This window comes from Neopsephotus bourkii, unplaced genomic scaffold (genome assembly GCF_033783945.1).
Source record: "Neopsephotus bourkii isolate Nb327-2 ecotype Australia unplaced genomic scaffold, CSIRO-AGI_Nbou_v1 NB_311, whole genome shotgun sequence".
Taxonomy (NCBI): domain Eukaryota; kingdom Metazoa; phylum Chordata; class Aves; order Psittaciformes; family Psittacidae; genus Neopsephotus; species Neopsephotus bourkii.
Genome location: NW_026900819.1, coordinates 1 through 23,894, shown reverse-complemented (window position 1 = coordinate 23,894; position 23,894 = coordinate 1). Strand labels below are relative to the sequence as shown.

Here is a 23,894-nt window from a genome sequence, read left to right as displayed (position 1 = left end):
CAACTCTGGGGGTAAGTCTGGGTGGAGCCATACCTTGACTCCTCTCCATGGAAGAGTCTGGAATGCAGGGAGGTCTTCCTGCACCTCATGACTCAACAGGAGGATCTCCCTGACATTTTCCTGTCCTCTAATTCAGTAAATACTCAAGTGCACCTTGCCACTGAAGCTTGTTAAACCACTGTCACATTTACCACTGAACTTGAACTCACTCCTTTATATCACTCTCATACGAGTGTATGACTCCATCCATGACGCAGATCTAACATTGTCTCTCTTGTTCTGTGAAAAGAATGCACACATTAAGGTACATGGAGAAGGTAACACTGTTGGAGAATTCATGCTAAAGAAGAGACACCTTGTGAGCATTTCAAAGTGCATTGTGTGAAGACACGGTAAAAAATTTCCACAGCAGCCAAAGTCAGAGCCAGTTTCCATCAAGAGTTGATCTGTAGCTTGATTTATTTTTAAAAACTTGTCTTTTCACTTATAAAAATAATATTGATGCACACACAAGACCAACCAATAAATATTTTATAAAATGGTTTAATGGACTCATTCATGTATGATACAGTGCTAATAAAGTTACTGAATTCTAATTATTCACTGTTGTAAACATTTTACAAAAGCATTGTGATTTATCTGGATACACAGTTCCTGATGGAAGAACTATTCAGACTGAATCAGTGGCACATTAAAGAATAAAGCTGACAAGATCCCTTCTACATATTCTTTTGACATTATTTCAGCAAGGGAAAGAGCATGGTATAAAAAGTACACAGGGAAGATTGATCTTACCATAACCATCAAACTCTGAAAACTGTAAATACAAATTCAAGTGGTTGAAACAGTCAAAGACACAAGTGTATCCAGTCAGAAATTACAGTAAGAAATGTTATCCAGGTACATGTGGCTGTCAAAGCAACACACTTCATGTCAGTTGATGATCCTCTTCCAACAAGTCAGAAAAACTTTGGCAATTGTAGGCATTGAAAACAATTTTCAAAGTTCATGACAGTCACAGCATTTTCTTTGCAGAAGGTAAACTGTACACCAAGGCTCAGAGGCTGTAAAAACTTGTTCCAAGTGGAAAAAAAGTGCAAATATCTTGCACAGAGAGTTTAAAAAGCTGATGGTAAAATTATTCACTAACCAAATCTTTGTTGTCTTTTTGCACAGTTCACACGTCACTGGGAACGTGACAAGGTGTGCTATTTTTGGCAAGAGCAGAAAAAATGATGGGTTCCCATGTTAGACATGCTGGATCCATGCAGAATTCGGGTAGAGGACTGCTACCTGATGTTATTAGACACTGAATACTGATTTTGTTTTTGTTGAAGCAGTTCTGTAATAGCCAACAGCTTCTTAAGAACATGCTGCATGTGGAAAGAGTCAGTAAAACTGTACGTTAGCCACTGGAGACAAGAAGAGTCATGTGCTTGAGAAGCATCTTCAGCATTAGCCTATCAGACCTGCTGCTAGGTAGTTTACAATACCATAGACTGGTTTGGGTTGGAAGAGACCTTAAAGCTTATCCAGTTCCAACCCCCTGCCACAGACAGGGACACCTCCCACTAGACCAGGTTGCTTCAAGCCCCATCCAACCTGGCCTTGAACACTGCCAGGGATGGGGCAGCCACAGCTTCTCCCTTGCAAGCAAAAACAATTAAAAAAGGAAACAGATAATTTGACAGTATGACATTACCTTAAAAAAAACAGTGTTGCCAACTCCTGTCTTTCCATTCACAGACCTATTTGCTGCTTTGTGGCTAAGAAAGTGTCCTTCTAACCCTTGTAAGAAGCGCTTGCCAGGTTTGTTCAAAAGTGTACTGGCAAGGTAGGAAGCAGAAACGAGGCATCAACAGAAAGCTAGCCAAAGTAAGTTTAGTTCTCAAGTGGGAAAAGATCTGAAAACAAATGATCCAGAGAGCCCATCAGGAGACAGCAGTTTTGTGGGTTTAGGCTTCCTGTAGAAACTAAAACTTCCTCTGGAAACTAAAACCAAACCCTCTTTGGTTTTGTTGCATGAAGAAACAAAACTATGGACTAAGCATCTACGTTCACAACTAACAACCTCCTAGTGAATGGCAGAAGCTTACAAACACTTATCAAGTCAAATTGATACTATGCTTTAGCTCCAGACATGCTATCAGTATCCAAAGAGACTCATTCGTTAGCCATTGGTGTTTACCTGCATCACACCTCTCTCATTACTGAGTGTCCGGAGCTCATCTGAGTGTGCCACGCAGATCTCGTGCAAGGCTGCCAGGTCGCGAGACAGGTCAGTCCTCGAGTGTTCGGTAGTGTCTGGAAGCTCAGGAACGTTCTTCAACAGAAGAAGTCAAAGAACAGGTTTAGGGTGCACATGGGTAAGTTACAGCTCCACTGCCAGTGTTGTTGCGCACCACAAACACCTACTGTGATGATAATCCCTCCAGCTATATCTCCCATCTTTCTACTATGAACGATGTGTACTACAATTTTTACTCCTGCTGGAAGGGCTCTTACTGGAAGATCTGGTAGTGCTACACCACCACTGAGATGACCACATACGACTCACAACCTTCCCCTAAATGAGAGGGGATCATAGAATCACACAGTACAACCTTACAGTAAAGAACTTCTTCCTTATATCTAATCTGATATGAGGAATGGGTTTAAACCCATTACCCCTTGTCTTAACTCTACAGTCCCTGATAAAGACTCTCTCTCCAGCATCCTTGTATGGACCCTTCAGATACTGGAAGGCTGCTATGAGGTCTCCACTTCTCCATCCATTAGCTGCTTTTTCCCAACAGTCAAAATTGAGAGAAGAGCAACAAAAAAAACCCCAGTAAAATCCGCAACTCAGTAAATTGGTCATAAACCAATAATGTTGTAATTAAACCAGCAGATTAATCAACACATGTTTTCACGTTTTTCTGAAAATCAACTATTTTCAGAGCCCTTGTGCAAAACCTGTAATTTTTACACTGTCTACAGCTCACCATCTGAAACTGACCTATCATAGTATGAAGAAGCTGCAATTTAACCAGAAAAAGGTAACATATGGCAACCTACCCAAATGCCACACTCATTTTTACTTTTGGTATCTGAGTATTTTACATCTTATCAAAATATGTACGTATATGAAGTATATATCAAACATGTCTTGCAGGTGACTTTTAGGGGATCAATTCAGTAAGATCAACTCATTTTTGTCGTCATGGTTTTCAAAACGAGTTTTTGGTTTAGAACCAGACATGTATAACATGAGGACCTAACTCCTGCTACAGCTGTCATTTACAAAACACCAGCAGTTTGAAAGAAGCCTGTAACTGCAGTTCACCTTCAAACTACAGTATGTACAATGGATGCAGTGACACATCTGGTAAAGCACAGCTGAAACTCAACCTGTATTTTTTAAAGAAGAAGAATAATTTCCATCTCTGGTCAAAACCATAGGAAAAGCTATTTAGCAAAAATTTTGGTTTAAAACCTATTTTAAAAGATTAGTGTTTGCATAAGAAAAGTGTATTCAGTTACAAGCACTCAAAACTGTGGGGGTGCTGATGCATTTCTGAGCTAGTTGATTAGAGGTGGAAAGAATGTTTACTTACAGTGCTGCTGTGTAACTTCCACTAAAGATCTTTTTTAACCACTTACCCCCAGTTCATCCAAGAACATGATCATGCGATGTTTGTTGCTTTTGATGAATGGATTCACCCCTTCCATATATGGCTCCTAGTAAATTTTAGAAGTATTTATTAGAAAAAAAACACCCCAATCAATGCCAAGATAATTGCCACACCTGCCATAAACAGTGCAGTCAAATAACACTGCATAGAACGTGTGTAGTCTGAAGTGATTTTATCTTTTCAAGTGAATTTCAAATGCATGTGTGTGCAGCCACTCAGAAGACTACAGAATTCAATATTTTCTTAGAAGAATCAGATCTCCAACTCAAATACTTTCTTGTACATGTCTACTGGTGTGAATTTGCACTGAGGCAAATGTCTTTTGGTACCCAGCTGCAGTGAAAGCTCTACTACTTTTAAAGCTATGATCCTTGTTCTTCCATTAATGCTTACATTCCAAGTTATGTGTGTTAGAGAAATAACTTTATAACACCTCCCTGAAGTCACTTGCATTATACCTAAATCAGCAGATTTATTTTTCAGCCATGTTTTGGTGTGGTAACACAGACAGACCAGTTGTTGCTGTCATTCTTAGTGTTATTACAGAAACTTAATTGAAAGCTGTGTCTTCTTGGTGCAATATATATACTTGATTTACAACATTAATTATTTATGTCTATCAATAGAAAAATGAAAGTGAGTGCAAGCGAAAGAGGTGCTTTGAAGTGCTGTACAACAGAACACACCAATATAAAAAGAATTAAGTGCAGGATGAAAGTGGGAGAGGAAGAAAATTCAGCTCTTCGATTGTTTCAGGATTAGATCACCTATATCAAGCTGGGAACTTAGGCCTGATTAGTCTCAGTCTGAAAATTAATTACTATATAGAGACAGAGCACAGGTGTGGAATACATTTCAAGGTTGTGTATGGAAACACACCAGTATTACTGGAAGATGACTCCCCTTTGCTGTCAAATAATCAATCAAAACGCAAAAAAATCTCCCATAATTTATTTAAGGCAGAGTATTTATCCTTCTGATTCTCTATGCTCTAGCAGTTCTTGTAATGTCTTTTTGATATATGGATATTCCAAAAGAAAACGCGCCTGTTTTACCATAATGGATGCTTGTGGTGGGATGGCTGACTGCCCTTCCTCCGCCTCTGATCCCCTCTAACACAGGAAATACTCAAGTATGACTGCTAGCTTTTCTGTTGCACATGGAAAAAAGAATGTTCCGCAGACTCCCAGGGTTGTCTTTGGAACAGGTACCTGCTGAGTCTATCTGTGTTCTCATGGCATCAACATATGGTTGCATCACACTATAATACCTAGTGTTATGGTCATTCATTCATCAATTATTTTAACAGACTATTGCTGGTGTTCCTACCAAAGATTCAAAATCTTGGTGGAATCTACCAAGGCATTAACATGAGTTTATAGATGACCTCTTCTCAAATGATTATGACTCCCCTTCCCAATCTGACCAGACTTGATGCTACTGCTCTGGGTCAGATTAACACCCCCTTTAGCTCTAAATGAAGAAGGCAAACAAAACTGCAGTAATGAGGCCTCCTTGCTGATGAGGACAAACAGACCATGTGTCAGGCTTTGCAGGAGAAAATACAACAGATTTTTGCATGTGTTACAAAGGAACACTGAAATGTACTGGGAACGGTTCTCTACTGTGCTATGGGTGTAAAATGATAGTCACCTTGGCTCCAAATTCAACCAGATTTGCTAAATTCTGCACAGACTTGGCGACCAGCGTCAGTGTTCTTGCAGCAGTGGGGGAAGGAGAATCTGGCAGAAGTACAGAGCAGAAAGTTACTGGCCATGCTACTTAAAACTGACAAACAGGCACATGAGAGTAAACCCCTTCCTAATTCCCACCTTTTCATGGAATAATTTATTTTTAGTATTACAGCAGAACTGCACATGGAAGACGTCACTTGGTAAAATACAACTTATGCTGCTTTAGTAATGTGCACAAAAATACATTAAGATGAACAGCTGATCTTCTGTAATAGCTGCATACAGAACAAGTATACATAGAGTGGTGTTGGTAAGAGGTGAAGTAAGAACCATTTTCACAAAGATGAAACAGTTCTTTTGGAAAGAGAATTAATTTGTTCTTAAAAAAATAATTTGCCTTTAGAATTAAGATCGAAAAGCAAATTTACCTTTTCCCTTATTTGTGTATTTTCCACACAAGTGGCCTCTAACAAGTTACACAAATTATACTGTAAGTTACAGCATCAGGAAACCAATATATAGGTGATATGCAATCATGGGTTGTATTTCCATGAGATTATAGTCCTTGCTGTACAAAACATCACACTTAACACTTCACATTTAAGTCAGTTAGAACTTCCTTTCCCAAGAAGTGACATTACCAAGTGTTGTCTGACACTATTATTTTTTCCTTCAGTTAAATGGCTGTGTTGAAAGCCAAGTTTGAAGTGCTCCAAAATGGGTGTTGTTATTATATAAGCTATAAATATTATAATTCTTCGTTGTCTACCTGCATCTTTTGTTGTTTTTTCTTCCCTTCCCTCTCCAAAATCCATTTAAAAATAAATTCTAATTTTTCTGGCATAGCTGCAGCAATGCAGCTTATGTCAGTTATTCATCCATCTAGTGCTTGGTACAATACAAGCCTTGGAAGCAGCAACGCTGGAAAGAAAGCATTGTTAGCCTTGGAATCTGGAACTTCAGGTTAGAAGAACTGATCTAAGGAAGTGAATGACTTTAAGAAACCTCAAAAGATGCTTGAAATAAAAGGTTTAACTTTTGAAACAAAGATTATTTTCTTTTCAGTCACAGCTGTCGAGGCGATACTGGGCTGAGCCTATACACCCAGCCTTCAGAATACCTTTTTCTTATTACAGAAGAAGGTAAGTTGGAAGCTTTCATCCTTTTCTTGAACAGCCCTAAAAAGCTGTGTCTGTATGTTCACCGTAGAAGTAGTCTTGAATATTAGCTGGCTGTACATCAGCAGGACTTTTAACAGACAGGTTTAAAAGGGATTACTTAAATTTAGAAGCAACTTTTTACACCTGTAGACGTGGTGCAACTCAAGTTAGGAGGTACTTGAGAATTACCTGAAGAACTAAAATCCTAAAGAAAGGAGCACTGTGTCAGGCCATATCACTCAGTGCTTCCTTCAAAGCATGTATGGAAATGATTCCTGGGTGGCAGAAAGGAACTCTTTTCCATACAGCCCTTCTCTGTATAGAAATTACATACTATAATTTAGTATAGATTAAAGAGAGATGCTAGAAAACATACTACATCATCTTAAAAACTGTCTACGAATAAAGAAAAAAAGGAATTTCTCTATCAGATTTCTGATTTCCATTTTACTGGTAGAAATTTTACTGGTAGAAATCAAAACTCAGCTAGGGAGAGGACGAAGAGCAATGGCTTGTGCAAACTAAATGCCCTCTAGCTTGGGGTTATCTTTGCCAAGGAATAAAACAGAAACAGAGATGTAGTGTAACATAGGCAAACTTTAAACTAGGCAACTCAGACATCCAAATATTTTACCTCTAGTAACAGAGTTTTCAGTAGTTAATTGCTTTTCTTTGTTTCCTCTCACAGAATAAGTTAGAAATGCCCACAGATCATTTCCAGGTGCTTAAGGCAAAGGACATGGGATAATCCGTGCTTCATGGGATCATCCATGTTTCATGCCTGCTATATAAAGTACGAATTAAAATCTGAAGCATACAGTCACCTGAGATGATATTAAACATCCTTGGGTTCAGGATAGCAGGACAAATCAAGCGAAGAAAAACAAAGCCACTGAAATGAGAAGAAATTCGTATTTTGTTCAGCAAAATTAGAGAATTAATGTAAAAATTGTGTATTCTTTAAAGATTCAAATTAGCACAGTATCTTTCGGAGACAGACACCAACCAAACAGCCTGTGCTCTGTGAATACATTAACATGAAAGCTAAATTACAATGCTACAACTTCAACTATGGTTAGAGCTGAACAAATAGGCATACTGATTTCCCAGTTATGGCAAACTGTTGAAACCGTATGGGAAGATCCTAACGGTAAAGCCAGTATCAGACCACGCCAGCTTCAAAAGGAGGAGGTCCCACAGGTTTTCCATTGTTTGCTACCACAAAGGATCCATCCCACAGCAACCGCTCCCCAAGCCAATGCAGCGAGGAGTGTAGGAGCCAGTGGGCAGAGGGAACCTTTTGTTTGGTAGCAACACAGCCTTAAGTCAGCTTAAATTGATCCATATCCTGATGACAGTATGCTACAGTAGAGAAATAGCAAGGGATCTGCTACTTTCTTCCATTAAATAATTGCTGCCATCTAGAAAGCTGGGAAAAAAGCACTCTGTTTTGATGGCAGAACTAGCAGCTCATTAACAGAAACCCACAACAGCCTCCAGTTGCATGAGAAAAAGATAACTTTCTGTTAATAGCAGAAATAAAAACCATCCATCTCTGGTTAACTTCAATTCTGGCTAATTGCTATACACTGAAGCAACATGTGGACCAACTAAAGCAATTTAAATCATCTGTAATTTGGTTTGGAGTGCTTGGACACTGCTAACAGACTGGTTCTCACTGCAGCAATACCAAAGCCAGATCACTTACAAAAGAAGGAAGGGGACCTTGCCTGCTGATAAGTACATACTGACAGTAATGTACATATTACTTGGAAATGACACACTTCATAGTAAGGTTAACTTACCTTCCATATGTACAAGACATCCAATATATACTGTACTTCTTCCTTCAAGAACCATGAATTATGGGCTATGAGTTCCCAAGACAGCAGTTTTTCGCCATATGTAAAGCTATAGTATCTTCTATGGTGTAAATTTAAAGCTATGAGGAAGTAATTAATTTTGAAGTCATGGCATATACAGCAATTTCTCTTTTAAAGTGCCCAAACTTGAATGCCAGTAGGGTATGAACCTAGTATGGACCCTGCTGTTACAGAAGAAGATCTGATGCTTCCAACACTGGTCAACCTGCCTAAATTAAGTCAATATCTATAAGGGGTTTATTACCAGACAGAAATCACTAGTAAGCACCTGTGAAGACTATCATCACAAGAGCAAGTTATCTCATATTTACAGCATCCAGGGGAGACCTCTGGAAAACCCTGAATGCAAGCTGTGTCCACTAGGGAAAACCACATGGTTCTCTCTGGAGCTGGGGAGGAATATACAGAGACACAGTACTCATGGCTGAGCCCTACAGCCTCTCACAAGAGGGGCTTTCACAGCAAGAGCAGCCTCCATAATGCCCTTGCGTCATATCCTGGATGACATAGGGCTTCTGGTGTCAAAATGATAAATGCAAGCCAAAGACAAGTTCTCTGAAAGACTTCCTCCATGGAAAATTAACCATGGCAAATCATATGACTGCCAGACGCCACAACCCATGAAAGACGTGGCTCTGACACCTTTAAAAAAACTGGTAGCATTTAGGAAGAGTGTCAAGACGACATCTTTGTCAAAGGTTTTTGTTTGACCTGCACTGGCAATGGACAGTGTTAGAGAAAGAACTTCTGTATTACATTGGCTTATGGATCTGCACTGGAGTTTTTGTGGCTGATATGACTTCAGAGGAGTCAGATTCACTAACCTCCTGCAAAATTTTTGGGGAAGCTCTGGAATGTTTCAGCATAATTGGCAGGAGCAGATAAATGAAACTAAACCGTGACAGCATAAAATTAATGGTTTTAGAAACGAGCAGAGTGTTGATTCAGAGTGATCAGAACCAGCAGCTCATCATCAGTGACCAGGAGCCTTCTCTGATGCAGAAAACTACATATGCCAATGCTAACAGTACCTTGGTGAAATCTAACAGTCCAACTGTCTTTGTGAGAATGTATCTGACTCCTTACTGTGTTGGGTCTGCATTTTAAAGTGCATGGATCTTAAACCATGCCAGATTTCTCCAGCAATTAACACATACTACATAGGAGTCCCTGGGAAGGGCACAGTCCTCCCAGATGGCATATGGCAGGAATGTGATCTTCAGAGATCACTGCTCTTTACTGGTATCAAAAAGGTCAACTGCTGCTTTGAGAGATGTTTTTCTTTCCCAGCATGAAAAAGGAAATCAGATTAATTTGTAAAACTTGACAAAACACAAGTAAATTCAAAATTGAAACCATTAAGTAGAGCTACACTGACCTCTATTCTACATTGTCTTATTGTGGCAAGGCTCTAAGTACATAATTAAGAATCTAGCACGCTCATAATCCTTAACTGGGATATCATGCCTCAGCACTGTAAGTATCTTAAAGACTGCTGTAACCTAAGTAAGTAAGGTACAGTTTTGTCACTGAAAAGAAACATAGAGGAGCATGCTGAAGTATGTCTTTAACAAGACTTGAAAATATCATTTCAGTGTAAAGTGACAAGTAACTTACCTAACAACTCTGGTTCTCATGGTGGTATTAGCTGGCCACTTGTTTTGAACAGACTTCTGTAGGCACCCGTAAATATACCTCAATGTCCTGCAAAAATAAAAGCTACTTAACTCATTCCATTAAACTCACAGGAGCAGAAGGTGAACCAGTAAGACATCATTTTAGGATGCAGCGTAATTCACATCAACAGGAGTTTTCAAATACTTACGGAGGCAGTATCTCTGCAGCCATGAATATTTTCTCCACCAATTCTGAAAGTATACTGAGTAGATGTGCCAAATTAGTGTTTACATCTTCATTTTTTTCTAACTTTGATGGATTTAACTACAACAAAGAAGAGAAAAAGATGATGCTTCTCTAACTAGAACTACATATACAGGTTTTCAATATACACACTGAATGCTACTTCCAAGTAAGTTAATTATTCTGCTGCTGTACAAGTCTCTTACAGAACTCGCAAATCTCTTTCAATGTCTAGTCAGGAAATACAAAGAGGCAATTGTTTGAAGTTCTAATACACTAGGTTTTTAACAGGTCACATATTCACTGCTATCAATTGGCATGACCACTCATCATTTCCACAAGTAAGTTCAAGTGAAACACAGAAATTAGCAGGGTTATTTTAAAAACAGCTTCAGACCCAACATCAATCATTTAATATCAGGAAGTTTAAAATTAAAACTGAAGTTCAGACATTCACTTCTATCATATCTTTAGTTTACTAGAAATTGCTTAGTTCAGGACATTCAGTAACTGCTACAGAACAGCCTAAAATCGCTAAAGATACATAAGTCACTAAAAGTAATTTTAATTAAAAAAACTTAAAAAGTTTTACTGTGAATATTGTTTAAAGCCAAAATCTAGGAAAAAAATGTATCTCTTAATGAACTCATTTCCTGTAGAAAGTTGGGGCTGTTCAGCCTGGAGAAGAGAAGGCTGCATGGAGACCTCATAGCAGCCTTCCAGTATCTGAAGGGGGCATATAGGGATGCTGGGGATGGACTGTAGTGGGGACAAGGGGTAATGGGTTAAAACTTAAACAGGGGAAGTTTAGATTGGATATAAGGAGGAAATTCGTTCCTGTTAGGGTGGTGAGGCACTGAAATAGGTTGTCCAGGGAGGTTGTGAATGCTCCATCCCTGGCGGTGTTCAAGGCCAGGTTGGACGAGGCCTTGGGTAATATGGTTTATTGCGAGGTGTCCCTGCCCATGGCAGGAGGGTTGGAACTTGGTGATCTTAAGGTCCTTTCCAACCCTAACTATTCTATGATTCTATGATTTCTCATGTAAATAAATTTCAGTTCTGAAACAATAATAAATGAAGCTAAAATTTAATGCAAACACCAAACATAACCAGTAGGTAAGTGTGTCAACAAACCAAAAAGTTTTAAAACTTAGCTCAGGGTTATCACCTCACAGGACTGCTTGCTCTCCATTATCTTTAATATAGAGTCTTTCAGTGCATGGTGAACAAAACTTGTTGCTGTGGCTTTCATGTACTGCTCCATAAGTGTACTTGCTAAAGTGGTGGCACGAAACAAGGTAGTAGCTTCATCTGGATGAAAAGATGGCAAAGCGAAAAGTTGAGAGGAGCAGACAATAAAAAGCAGAGGAAAAATGAGCTATCTTTATATTTTGATATATGTTGTAACTAAAGGACAAGAAAAAAAAGGTGGGTGCTGGAGCCGAGCCCTTCCCTCCCCACTTGCTCAGAGTTCCACTAAACAGCAGTGTAATTTAGGGCAGTACCTTCCATGCTTATCTCCCTGTCATTCAGTGTCCGTAACAACAAGGACTCAAGCTTTTCATGAAGAAAAATCTTCAATAAAATGCCAGCCAACAGTGTTCTATCCTGTCCACAAACATGCGATAAGGCATAGACTACATGAAGTTCTTTCTGGAGGATAAGCTGAAAGAAAAACAGAATTTCGAAATATTCAGAAGCTTCACCTAACATATAACAGCTTTGGAAAAACTAGTACCATACATCTGTAAGTGATGTACAGACGTCACTATAAATATCATTTACTGATGTCAACCAGTCTCACTGATAGGTGTCTCAAACAACCAACAAACTGAGTTTTGACAGATAGAACAAGGGAAGTCGAACAACTTTATACCTCTTTAAACTCATTGTACTCCTCTTCTGGCATGATCTTCTCCATAGAGTATCGTGCTCGAACACGCAAAGATCCTGGCTCAATACCCTTTAATGGTACATGGGAACTGAGTTGAAACCACTCATCTGTTGCATGTCCTTTTTGTAATCGGCTTAATTGGCAACGCATAAACACTTAAGGAAAGAAAGCATTGTTCAAGTACGTTATTACAAAAAAAACAGTCCTACTATTGAGTAAAGAACCAGTTTATTTTCAGCACATATCATCTTGTTTCAGTAAAAGTTTGTTAATAAGAGTAAACGAAATTTTTGCCATCACTATATTGACAGATTCTCTCTTAAGTCATTAAACAGCCTCCTGTAAACTGCAGAAATGCAAAGCATTTAATGTATATATACATATACATTAAAAAATGCCACATGGGTACTGATAGTTTTCTTTGTAACACCCAAGCAGTGACTGAAAAAGTGCTACCCTGCAAATCCAGGTAGCAGTGAGAAACTAAAAACCAGATACGTGTTCATAATTCTCTGCTCTCTTTCCAGCCTCAGGCTGATACCACCATCAGGTCTGCTCCTTGACCACTTTGTTACTCCTTACTATATTTATTATAATGATGAAAGACAACTCAAGATTGTAAACCTGAGTTTATTACTAAAAACCATTCTCATTGTAAAAAACATTAATGGAATGCCAGTACCAGACAGACAAAACATACAAACGCAGCAGTATGGTGAGCATGAAAATGACAGTGTTTGTGACAGCGTGACAGTGTTTGACCAGAATAATGAAAACCACACTGCTGCAATACATATGCATCCTTTATAGAAAAAAAAACCAACAAACTTACATATATCCGGATCTTTACTTTTCTTTGTTTTGTTACTAAGACTTATCTCAAATCTATTAATATCAGCTGACAGATCACTAGGAGAAAAGACAGGAAGTCTCAATTAATATTATACTTGGCTGGCATTTAAGCTTATTCTAGACTCATTTCAATCCTGCTAAAGACACTTGTATTAACAAAATATTTAGGTGCCTACAGAAAATTCTGCACATGCAAAATTTGGCTGAAATGTTGCTGCTGTACAAACACACATATAGTATTTTTTAAAAGCATATGTAAAACCAGTACACACTGTTAAAAATCTTGAATGCATGCAACAAGTGAAATTCAGTAATTAAAGATTAAAACTTACTCAAAGACAAATTCTTCTGACCACACAGGGTTCTGCCCTTCCCTGATGTGTGTTTTTGCTACTTGGACACTGTTCAAGTAGATGTTACAGTATGGATTAGTAAAATGCTTTACTGGGAGTGTATGAGCTTCTTCTACATGCAGAATAAGACTGCTGACCTAAAAAAAAAACAAAAAAAACCCCACAATGGAAATACACAAAATCTCCTTTTGTGGCTAAACCAGAAATATGAAACACATGAATGAATGACTCGCTATACTCTAAGCAGAGGATTAACATGAATATATGAATACTGAATATAAACTAAAATTTCCCACTAAGAGCAGCAAGTAACGGAACAACATTTAAGAGACACCAGTACCAAAATAAGAGAAACTCAAATAATTAGTAAAGATAAATCTCCAGCCCCATGTTTTTAAGCATCTTGTTTTCCTTTTTTTTTTTTTTTTTTTTAATTATCTTTGAGGCATTAAGACTTACACCTTCTTTGCACAGAAAACTTTACTGAAATCAAAGACAGGTACCTTGAATAAAAGCCAAGGATGATTCCAAACACAATGGCTTATTTGCTGCTTTACTAACAGAGTACATAGAATTACCTTGTGCAACACATTACATTCTATTCTTTTACGTAGCTGACCATTTTCTTCACTTTTTGAATTAAAGGATTATTTCAGACTTTCATTCTTTCTGCTTTGCTTTTGCAGCTTGAACCCCCCAATTCCACCTAATTTAGTTCATTTATACAGAAATATCCAAACATCTCTAATACGAACTACAGAATAGTTGTGTGTTCTGAAAAATACCCTATTCTTTTCTCTGGTATCTGTTAAAACAACTACATTCAATGTTCCTAACATTCAAAAATATCAGGAATTCTTGAGTTATTTTCCTGTTATTCTCCTGTCATCATAGATTTCACCATTTATGACTGACTGTCCTCTACCTCTGAGGAACTTCTGGCAAACACAGAATTTTCAAGAATACAAGAAAAATTAAGCCATAAGTATGGTTCACCATGTATTTGTTACTGAAAATTAATAGTATTAGCTACATGTCACATAATTTTGTCAATTTTTTTGAAGTTTTCCATAAGTGGAAATAATTTTTAATATTTTAAAATAAAGCATTTTAAAAGTTTAGCTGATACAAATGCTGACTTCTTTACACCTTTATTCCAATTTAGTTAGAAAATAATACCTAGCAAAGCACATCAGACTGGCTAACACCATTCCCAGCTGTACATATGTACTGGCTATAACAAAGTGTAAGTCATTCTGTTTGGTTTCATAAGGGCATTGCATAGGTGCAAAAAAGAAACTAAGTACATGCAGGATTTACTACTGCTGAAAGGAAAATTTGGAGATCTGTTAGTATAATTTTGCAACAAGGAGACAGAACACTCCTCCACATGGATGGCCAGCCCCATATCAGCTTCACCTGACGAAGACGTTTATTTGATGTTCCTGGACTGGTTTTTCTTAAACTGCAAAACATCTGCAGAGCTTTCATCCAGTCCTAAGAGAGAAGGATACAGATCAGTGTCACGAAACAAAGTCAGATAAAGCTTCTTTCAGTGGAAGAGACATACCTAAAAAGAATAAATTTTCCCTTTAGGTTGGCAGAACTTAAGTTTTCTGTAATTCCAAATTTGGAAGTGTGAATATTAAAGCAAAATTCTTATCTTTACTTAGCACAACCTAATAAGGGATTTGCAAGTCTGAACCATTTTCTCTTTCAGAAACATCAAGCATTACTAACAGATATACAGTGTGACCTTTACCAATTTTCCACTCTAGTAACATTACACAGAATTACAAATGGTATAAAAAAATGAAGCAAAACTTATTTGCTCCTGAGAATATTAAGGTTAGCAAGGCAAACCGTTCTGATTATTCTCTACAGTACTTCTGTAAGGCTAGTAATACTGTGCATGCTTCGAACAAACTAAAGCAATACTAACAGAAATACAGAGCATGTACCCAACATTCCCCACTTCACTCACAAATGTGTACAGCAGAGTGGATGGATGGATTCCATTTGGATCAAGGAAGTAAACAGATTGACTTACACCAAAATGATTGTAGAACCTTTGTGCATGTTTTTTTTAAACAAATAAGCTGCTAAGAGGCACTGACAACTCGCCATGCCACCAGTGAAAAAGTCACTGCAGCATGAGAAAGTTGCTAACAGGGGAGCTTTGCAAGGGGCCTTTGGAAGGTGGAAGATACGAAGATATGTTGTAGCCTCGTTCTCTATTTTTTTGTCTCCTGAATTTTGTATTGCTCATGCAAAGCACGTAATTTAGGCATTGACCAATAGCCTTCTGTCTATGTCTCAGAGATCCGCCATGTAGTCTCAAAGTAAAAATTAACAGTGTTATTAAAAAATCCACAATGCTTTTTCAATTTTACCCATCACATTTTAAAGACACAGGAAGATGTGCTGCAGCTATTTTCAGCGAGGCCACTTTGCAAGTCAGGTTTCAGCTTCCAAATCCTTCCACAGAAGGAAAAGCTTCCAACTTGTTTCCTTATTCTCAGGACTAGCAATTGAAGAAACAAACGCCTCCTAAATACTCTAACATAAATATTTCCTGGATGCACGGTACACCTCTCTATTCACTCATAGCAGGAAAACCTTTCCCCTTTAATGCCAGAGCTTACAGCAGTGAGAATGAACAATGTGCTACATTGCAAGCACAGTGACACCCGCATGTAAGGGTGCATTTTACATTCCCTTTAATTTCATACAAACCATAAGGATGCAGTTCTCAGAATGGCGCTGCTCTGATATTTATTTACTGCACTGTAAGAGCCCTAATACACAAATAAAACTGTTCTATGAAATGCTGCAGAGTAAAGAAAGATGAACTTTCTCAAAAGAGAAATATCTATAAACTTTTCTGGGTCAAAGCCATATTATAAAAAAAAAAAAATTAAAAACCCCCCCAAACAACAGTATTCTGTATAAATGCAGTGAACAGCCTGTTAAGCAGATCAAAACCAAAAGCACATTATGCCAAATGGTCATGGAACAAGACAGGACAGTCCGTCTTCTACGCATTATTAATTCTTTGGATTTCTAGAACACCAAAGACATTGCAGATGTGACCAAAAAATCAGTGTACAGAGATGTGTGTGGTAACTGATGTACACTCAATTTCTATACAGTGCCCTGCTTCTCAAAGACACTACATTAAGAGTTGTGCAACAAATGCCCACATCATTCTGATGTCATCTCAGCAAGTTTCATGAATTTGTATTCATTTAACAGGAAAATTTGTATTTCCCTTTTAAATAAAGCGCAACTAGAAAACTGGATTTATATAACCTCTATGCTCTGGTGGATAGCAAGCTATTATGAGTGCTCTCAACAGCCTTAAATCCATTCTAATAAAATCAAATGCAAAGCTTAACTTCTGATGCAACAAGTGTATTTCAGAGGTGTACACTTGATAAATAAGGATATTATCTCATCTGAGTTATGCTCTCCTGCTGGCGAGTGAATTTCAGAGAATTAGGCTTCTATGCTACAATCCTGAGTAAGCAAACAACTGCTGGAGTTAGTCACTGAATTAAACCAGAAAACTTTACTTTTTGTGCATCATCAGGGCCCAGGACTATGAATAACCACCAGTTTTTGGACAGAGCAAGTAACTAGAAAAGGCAGCTGATCAGCATCCTTTGGTCACTGGGTACAACATAGGTGCATTAGCATTTTGGTGCACATCAAGAACATGCACTTTGAAGAAAAACTCCCACTTACCATGCTTCAGCTTCTAACATGCAAAAATCCTGGAAAGTAAATTATTCTGAACTATGTAAAAAAAAAATCTGTTCTCCAGAAACATTTAATGGAAAATAATGGCAGTTTAGTCCATGAGACCCAACTGGAACTTCTCCAAAGTAAAACCCACAAGTGCTGGATTCTCAACATCAATCCTTGCCCTTACAGATCCACTACTACTCCACTGTAAGACCTGATAACAAACATAATCAGTATTTGTTATACACTTGCTTCCTGTTTTCAAAGTGCAATCATTAAACACCAGATGACAAAAGAAAAATTACTTCTTAAATTATATTTACCAACAAAAGCTCTCACCTGTGCTTGTTCTGGAGTTTCGCCTGCAAAGTAAAAGATGTAATGCTCTTCACTAAAGTGCTGAACTACTATCTGAAAACAGTTTGGCCTTAAAAATAAACAAAACAAAAAATGTAAGTTTTATTAATCTTCGTAATATTAACTGACACCTTGACTTGTTGCTCTATGCGATAACAAAGTTTACACAGAACTAATATATTTCTGATGTTTGGCTGTAAGAAGGACTGAACATCACATTAATCTGTTTATATACATGCAGCATCACCACACATGGAAAGAGGAAGAACTCCAGCTAAAAATAAATCTTAGGTCCTTTGAAACTGCATTTTGGTTTCAATGTATTATGTCATTTTAAGAATACCACATTTCAGTGCAGCTAGTTTGTTTCAGAATATTGGGAAACTTTCAGAATGGTCTGTACTGAATAGACGTGTGCTGCCTTTCAGTTAAGGCAATAAACAGCTGTCTGGTAATGGAAAAGACTTGCTGACAAGGGCTGTTCCTAGAGGCTTTCAAAGCAGATGCTCAGCCTTAGTTCCCAACCAATTAATCATAAATTAAGGATGTGTTCTTTCAGGAGTTCAGGAAATACATTAACATAAAGAATCCTCTACCTGAATGTGTCTCAGCTCTCACAATCACATACCAATCATCAAATGTACGTGACAAACCTCTACAACCTCAAATGCTACATTAGCGCCTTTGCCATTTTGCACACCTCCACCCATTTGCCAAAAAGTTACCAAAATATTTTGCTTTGTTAAACTACAAGATATTTAAAGTGTCCACTTTGCTCGTCACCTTTCACACTGCTCTCAGGGAAATGTAGTTCTCCCAAAAGCAGTGTTACATGGAGGATACTACTTCACCTGCAAGGGAGTTTCAGTCTTCTGTTACCCCATCCATTTCACTGCCTGGCAAAATGCTGACACAGCACTCTGCGGCCATGTCAGAGAGCAGATCTACTTAAATCACTGCCACCAAAGAACCATGCAGAGCTGCAGACTCCACTGTACTTTGGAGGAAAGAGCAAAGGCAGTTTCTACCAGCTACTTAAAAAGCAGGGGAACTTTGTCTCAGCTACATTTCGTCACTAACAGCTTCCTAAGCTACTGCATCCACGCACTTCCTCTGACCCATATTTAGTGTCACTTACCATCCAACTACACTTTAACACACAGCACAGTGTTTCTTAGAAGCTGTTTAAAGCCAGTGTTCCTTGTATACAATATACACCAAAGCCTCCTGCATAATTGTCACCTTACAGAAGGAAAACAGTATTTTTTTTCTTACTGTTCTGGTACTCCTTATCGATGCTCCTCATTCCATTAGTTCAACAGATTTTTTTCAAAATTATTAGACAAGATTAAAAAACACCAGACAAGATCAAACAAAAGTACCAGTCTTTGCAGCGTAAGAAATGCCACTGATTTGAAGCATCTGCCTTGACGTTTGCTCACAAAAATACCTAGAATTTGATTATGTACCATTTTAAAATAAATGTTGATATCTGTGAGATAACCAGACTTACCATCTGGAGGTAACAACTCCTGCAACACCTTACTTGTTGGAGGAAGTATACTTATTTTTTCAGTAAGACAATTTAACACAGGATGGTAGAGAGTTTTTATAACTACCAATGAACACATATGTATACTCTAAAAATGATATGCAAAAGACTTTTGATTCTCAACTTCTTTGCTGATAATCACATCCCTTGTAGTTGGCATATCTTGAATATAAAAATACTACAGTCAATAAGCCTTGATGTGAAAATTACCTCAGAATATAGTAATTGTGCAAAACCAACTTCTAAGGATGTTGACTTGTAAGAACTAGTTTACTATTGAGCTGGTCTAATCTAACAAAAGTACTTGTTCTTAAATAGAAAAGCCCTCACAGACTCCATCCAACCAAGTCAGCTTTCAAATACCTATCAAAAGAATGTAGCTTTTTCTGAAGTGATAAAACTCTTTTTATCTTGTCAAATCCTGGTTCAAAAGGACTAAAACACTCAGTTCATAAATTCTAATGCCTGTAAAATGCAACATGGAACAATTAATGTGCTCAATATTAAAAAATGACAATGCAAAAAGCTCAAATCATCATCACATTTTATTTCACAATAAAACTTTAAGACTAAATTCTAAAATTTATAACTATATGTAGTTGTGTTTATATATAGTGACTAGCAACCAAGTTGCCAGGCTAAACAAGTTACTGTTCTTCAGCTACATCTGCCTACATATGTTCTGGCAACCCACATCAATTACAAACTGTTGGTGTAAACCAAGAGCCACAATGCTAGCCAGAGCTATTGGCCTGCTAGCAACATACTGCCCATGTCTTGCACATGCTTCAAACTATCAGCCAACTTTCCCACTGCACACAGGAAAATTAAAAGTGTCATACCTGCCAAACAAACTGTCATGCACTCCATAGACGGAACACACGCTGAGGTCTATTAGTCCTTTGGGTTTTGTGGCTCGTTTTTCACTTTCAAAATAAATAAGCTGGGCATCGTTTCCCTCTAATATAAAGTACAAGTTTTTCCATCTCTTTCCTTTACCTGTGGAAGACAGAGTCAAAGAAGTTATGATATTGTTTAGAAGAAAATGTATATTTTATAAGCAAAAGAAGAGGGCAGTAAAGCTTTTGTCAAATTGTTAACAGAAGAACAATGTACAGGTAATCACACTTAAGTTACAGTATCATTATACATACACAGTTTTATGCAACACATGGCTAAAACTTGACCCTCTTCACAGATGCAGGTAGAGTTGCAAAAAGGTTCTCTAAACATTTTCACTGATTTCAACAAGATTAAGCAAGTGCATATAAGCTACTATGAGCAGTGATTTACTGAGTGTTAAGACTGCATCTACACAGTTACAATTTTAATTAAGATACAGACTCCTGACAAAAGTTACTCCTAAACTCTGACCAGTGTTTAACAGACTGAATCACAGTACCTTAAAACAGCATGTCTGAAGAACAGAAATGGGAACACGTTATATACAAACTTAAATCAGAACCATTGCCCAGACAAAACCACACATAATTTGTATGATTTCACTAGTTTCAGAGAAAATGGTTTCTGAACTGCAATGGATTAAGTACCTTCTGAAACTAACGTTCTAAGTCACAGTCCCACTTAGAAAAAGCTTTTAGCCTTAATTTTATACTTGGTCATCATAAATCCACCTTGTACCTTAAGAAACAAGTACTGGCTCTGTTTTGAAAAGACAAATCTGACACCCACTTAGTACCCTGTCTCCCAGAGGCCAGAGTGATTTTATTGAATTTGTTCTGTATGCAGTTCTATGTGCATCTAACTACACCTACTCTGCAATCCAGTTTGCACATCTAAAGTATCTCATTATCACTTCTAGCGAAAGGTTTTCAACTAATTCTTATTTGATTCCTTACTCTATTGACATCCCTCTACACCTTCTCTCAGAATCAGCCTTCTCAATAGAAAAGATCCCCTCCTTGTCCTGTTCAGAGGGTTTACAGTTTGCTTTTTGAATATCGCATTTACATTTGGCTATATTTTATTTTACATTTTATTTACTTTATATTTGGCTATTTGATTCTATGATTCTGTATGTAAAATCGTACCTTCTTTCTCACTCTTGGTCGCCATCCAGATTACTATCTGTATCTTACCCTTCTAGTTATGGTCTCCATCATTTGCAGAAATCTTATTACCGATAGTTTGTGTGCTTCCATTAATTTTAATTTTTATAAAGGTAGAAATATATCACTTAGTAAGGGATTAGCCTGCTAAGAACATCAAAGGCTTGCTCAATGGCAGTTCTTCCGGGTTATATTGAGCTGAGTCAAGCAGTCAGCTTTTCACCTATTTATTAGATGTTATGTCGACTGTGTCAACATTAGAATCCTAAAAAAGTCACTATGTATCTTGTACAGCAGAATATAAATTTTAAATTTAAGATTTAAAACATGTAACTTGGAATAACAAAATTTAACCAGCTGCACTCTTCAACGAATGTACAGATTTATAATATTTTAGCTAATGATCCTTATGGATCCCGTCCAACTTGAGACATTCTATGACCCACATCTGCATTTTAGAAAAGAATAAAAAGATCTGTAGAAGTAAATATAACTCACTTTTTTTCAGAAGATAACCTTTTTTGACAATATTTTTATAAAAGGCATCCTTTGTTTTCCGACGAATTGTATTATAGATTTCTTTTCCATCCACTGTATCATTAAGCACTTGTTCTTGGTGCTGGTAAACATGTAAGAAAAACATATTTTAAGCTCAGAAAAAATTGCATACTATGTAGCTGCAACCAGGATAATCTTCTTGAACGGTAACTCACTACTATTGTTCCCTCATGCATTTTAATAAAGCAATATAATTTTTCATGCTAAAAATGTAATTATTTCCATATTTCCACAATTATGATCGAAGAACAAAGTTTTGAATAAAGACCAACTTCTACAAAGGAACAATGTATCTTTTTCATATTAAATAAAAAGCAGCATCTTTCACTGCCATTTCTCTCACATTTATGCCAGTCTTTAAGGCTCTCTGTCTTCTACCAAAGATTTTGTGACTGAGTAATCATGGATAAACTCTGAAGCAACAGGAATGCTGTAGATCACAATTACAAGTGACCCAACATTGCACAGTCCCTCATTAATTTAATTAGAACTTCTCTAATGTCCTAATTGAGTAGAAGACAAGACAAAATAAAACAGAAACAGGAAACTGAAACAGGATAAACTCACACCAAAAATTACAGGATCTGAAAACTCAAGTAGCTGAAAGAATGGCCAAAAGCCAAGTTTAACTTCACTGAGCAAGCTGAGCAGCAAAAGTTCTTTAGCCATAAGGAAACATGAAAAGCAAGACTGCAGTGAGAACAGCATTACGATGAACAAGCTCATACTAAATATTCTACTTTTCTTCCTGTCTTTGCACCTACAGGAATTATGACTTTGGACAACATGACAAAAGTAAGACAAAAAATACTTTGGTAATGCTAGGACGAATTACCAGGACCTACAACAGAAGCAACATCCAGATGTTTGAGCTCAAAATCGTCTCCATAACATAACTTTACCAAGTCTTGGGAAACAGGAGAGGTGCCTGAGGACTGGAGGAAAGCAAATGTCACTCCTGTCTTCAAAAAGGGCAAGAAGGAGGACCCGGGTAACTATAGACCGGTTAGCCTCACCTCCATTCCTGGGAAAGTGATGGAACACCTTATCCTTGGTGCCATCTTAAGGCATATCAAGGATAAGAGGGTTATGAGGGGCAGTCAACATGGCTTCACCAAGGGGAAGTCGTGCTTGACCAATCTCGTAGCCTTTTATGAGGAAATAACACGGTGGATGAATGATGGCAGAGCGGTGGCTGAAGGAGAGAAGCCGGAGAGTTGTAGTCTATGGGGCGGAGTCTAGTTGGAGGCCTGTATCTAGTGGAGAGCCTCAAGGGTCGGTACTGGGACCAGTATTATTTAATATATTCATCAACGATTTAGATGAGGGAATTGAGTGTACTATCAGCAAGTTTGCTGATGACACTAAGCTGGGAGGGGTGGCCGACACACCAGAAGGCTGTGCTGCCATCCAGAGAGACCTGGACAGGCTGGAGAGTTGGGCGGGGAATAACTTGATGAAATATAACAAGGGAAAGTGTAGAGTCCTGCATCTGGGCAGGAACAACTCCAGGTTCCAGTATAGGTTGGGGAACGACCTGTTAGAGAGCAGTGTAGGGGAGAGGGACCTGGGGGTCCTGGTGGACGACAGGGTGACCATGAGCCGACACTGTGCCCTTGTGGCCAAGAAGGCCAATGGCATCCTGGGTTGTATTAGAAGGGGGGTGGTTAGTAGGTCGAGAGAGGTCCTCCTTCCCCTCTACTCTGCCCTGGTGAGACCTCATCTGGAATATTGTGTCCAGTTCTGGGCCCCTCAGTTTAAGAAGGACAGGGACCTGCTGGAGAGAGTCCAGCGCAGGGCAACTAAGATGATTAAGGGAGTGGAGCATCTCCCTTATGAGGAAAGACTGAGGGAGCTGGGTCTCTATAGTTTGGAGAAGAGGAGATTGAGGGGTGACCTTCTTAGTGTATATAAATATATAAAGGGGGAGTGTCATGAGGATGGAGCCAGGCTCTTCTCAGTGGCTAACAATGAAAGGACAAGGGGAAATGGGTACAAATTGGAACACAAGAGGTTCCAATTAAACCTGAGAAGAAACTTCTTCTCAGTGAGGGTGACAGAACACTGGAACAGGCTGCCCAGGGAGGTTGTGGAATCTCCTTCTTTGGAGACATTCAAGACCCGCCTGGACACATTCCTGTGTAACCTTATCTAGGTGTTCCTGCTCCGGCAGGGGGATTGGACTAGATGATCTTTTGAGGTCCCTTCCAATCTCTAACATACTGTGATACTGTGATACTG

At 38.2% G+C, this 23,894-nt stretch overlaps 1 protein-coding gene across 1 annotated transcript; it reads right to left on the bottom strand.

Moving 5' to 3' along the window:
• Positions 1 to 842: 842 nt before the first annotated feature.
• LOC133208972 (ras GTPase-activating protein 1) lies at positions 843 to 21,918 on the bottom strand. The gene is made up of 16 exons (XM_061347260.1): positions 21,594 to 21,918; positions 19,869 to 20,025; positions 17,457 to 17,544; positions 14,790 to 14,867; positions 13,350 to 13,507; positions 12,998 to 13,074; positions 12,148 to 12,320; positions 11,777 to 11,936; positions 11,440 to 11,582; positions 10,237 to 10,352; positions 10,029 to 10,115; positions 7,353 to 7,420; positions 5,328 to 5,416; positions 3,643 to 3,720; positions 2,189 to 2,323; positions 843 to 1,373 (listed from the first exon to the last, which is right to left on the bottom strand). Exons 1-16 carry the CDS (start codon positions 21,736 to 21,738, stop codon positions 1,290 to 1,292), a joined length of 1,836 nt encoding a protein of 611 aa, XP_061203244.1. The 5' UTR covers positions 21,739 to 21,918; the 3' UTR covers positions 843 to 1,289.
• Positions 21,919 to 23,894: the final 1,976 nt, after the last annotated feature.

Excerpts from the sequence above, each read along its gene's own strand:
- LOC133208972 (XM_061347260.1), bottom strand. The coding sequence starts at position 21,738 with ATGTTTTTCTTACATGTTTACCAGCACCAAGAACAAGTGCTTAATGAT. Across the intron at positions 10,116-10,236 it reads GCTGCAGAGATACTGCCTCC|GACATTGAGGTATATTTACG; the intron begins GTAAGTATTTGA and ends TTATTTTTGCAG. Across the intron at positions 2,324-3,642 it reads TGTTCTTGGATGAACTGGGG|AACGTTCCTGAGCTTCCAGA; the intron begins GTAAGTGGTTAA and ends CTTCTGTTGAAG.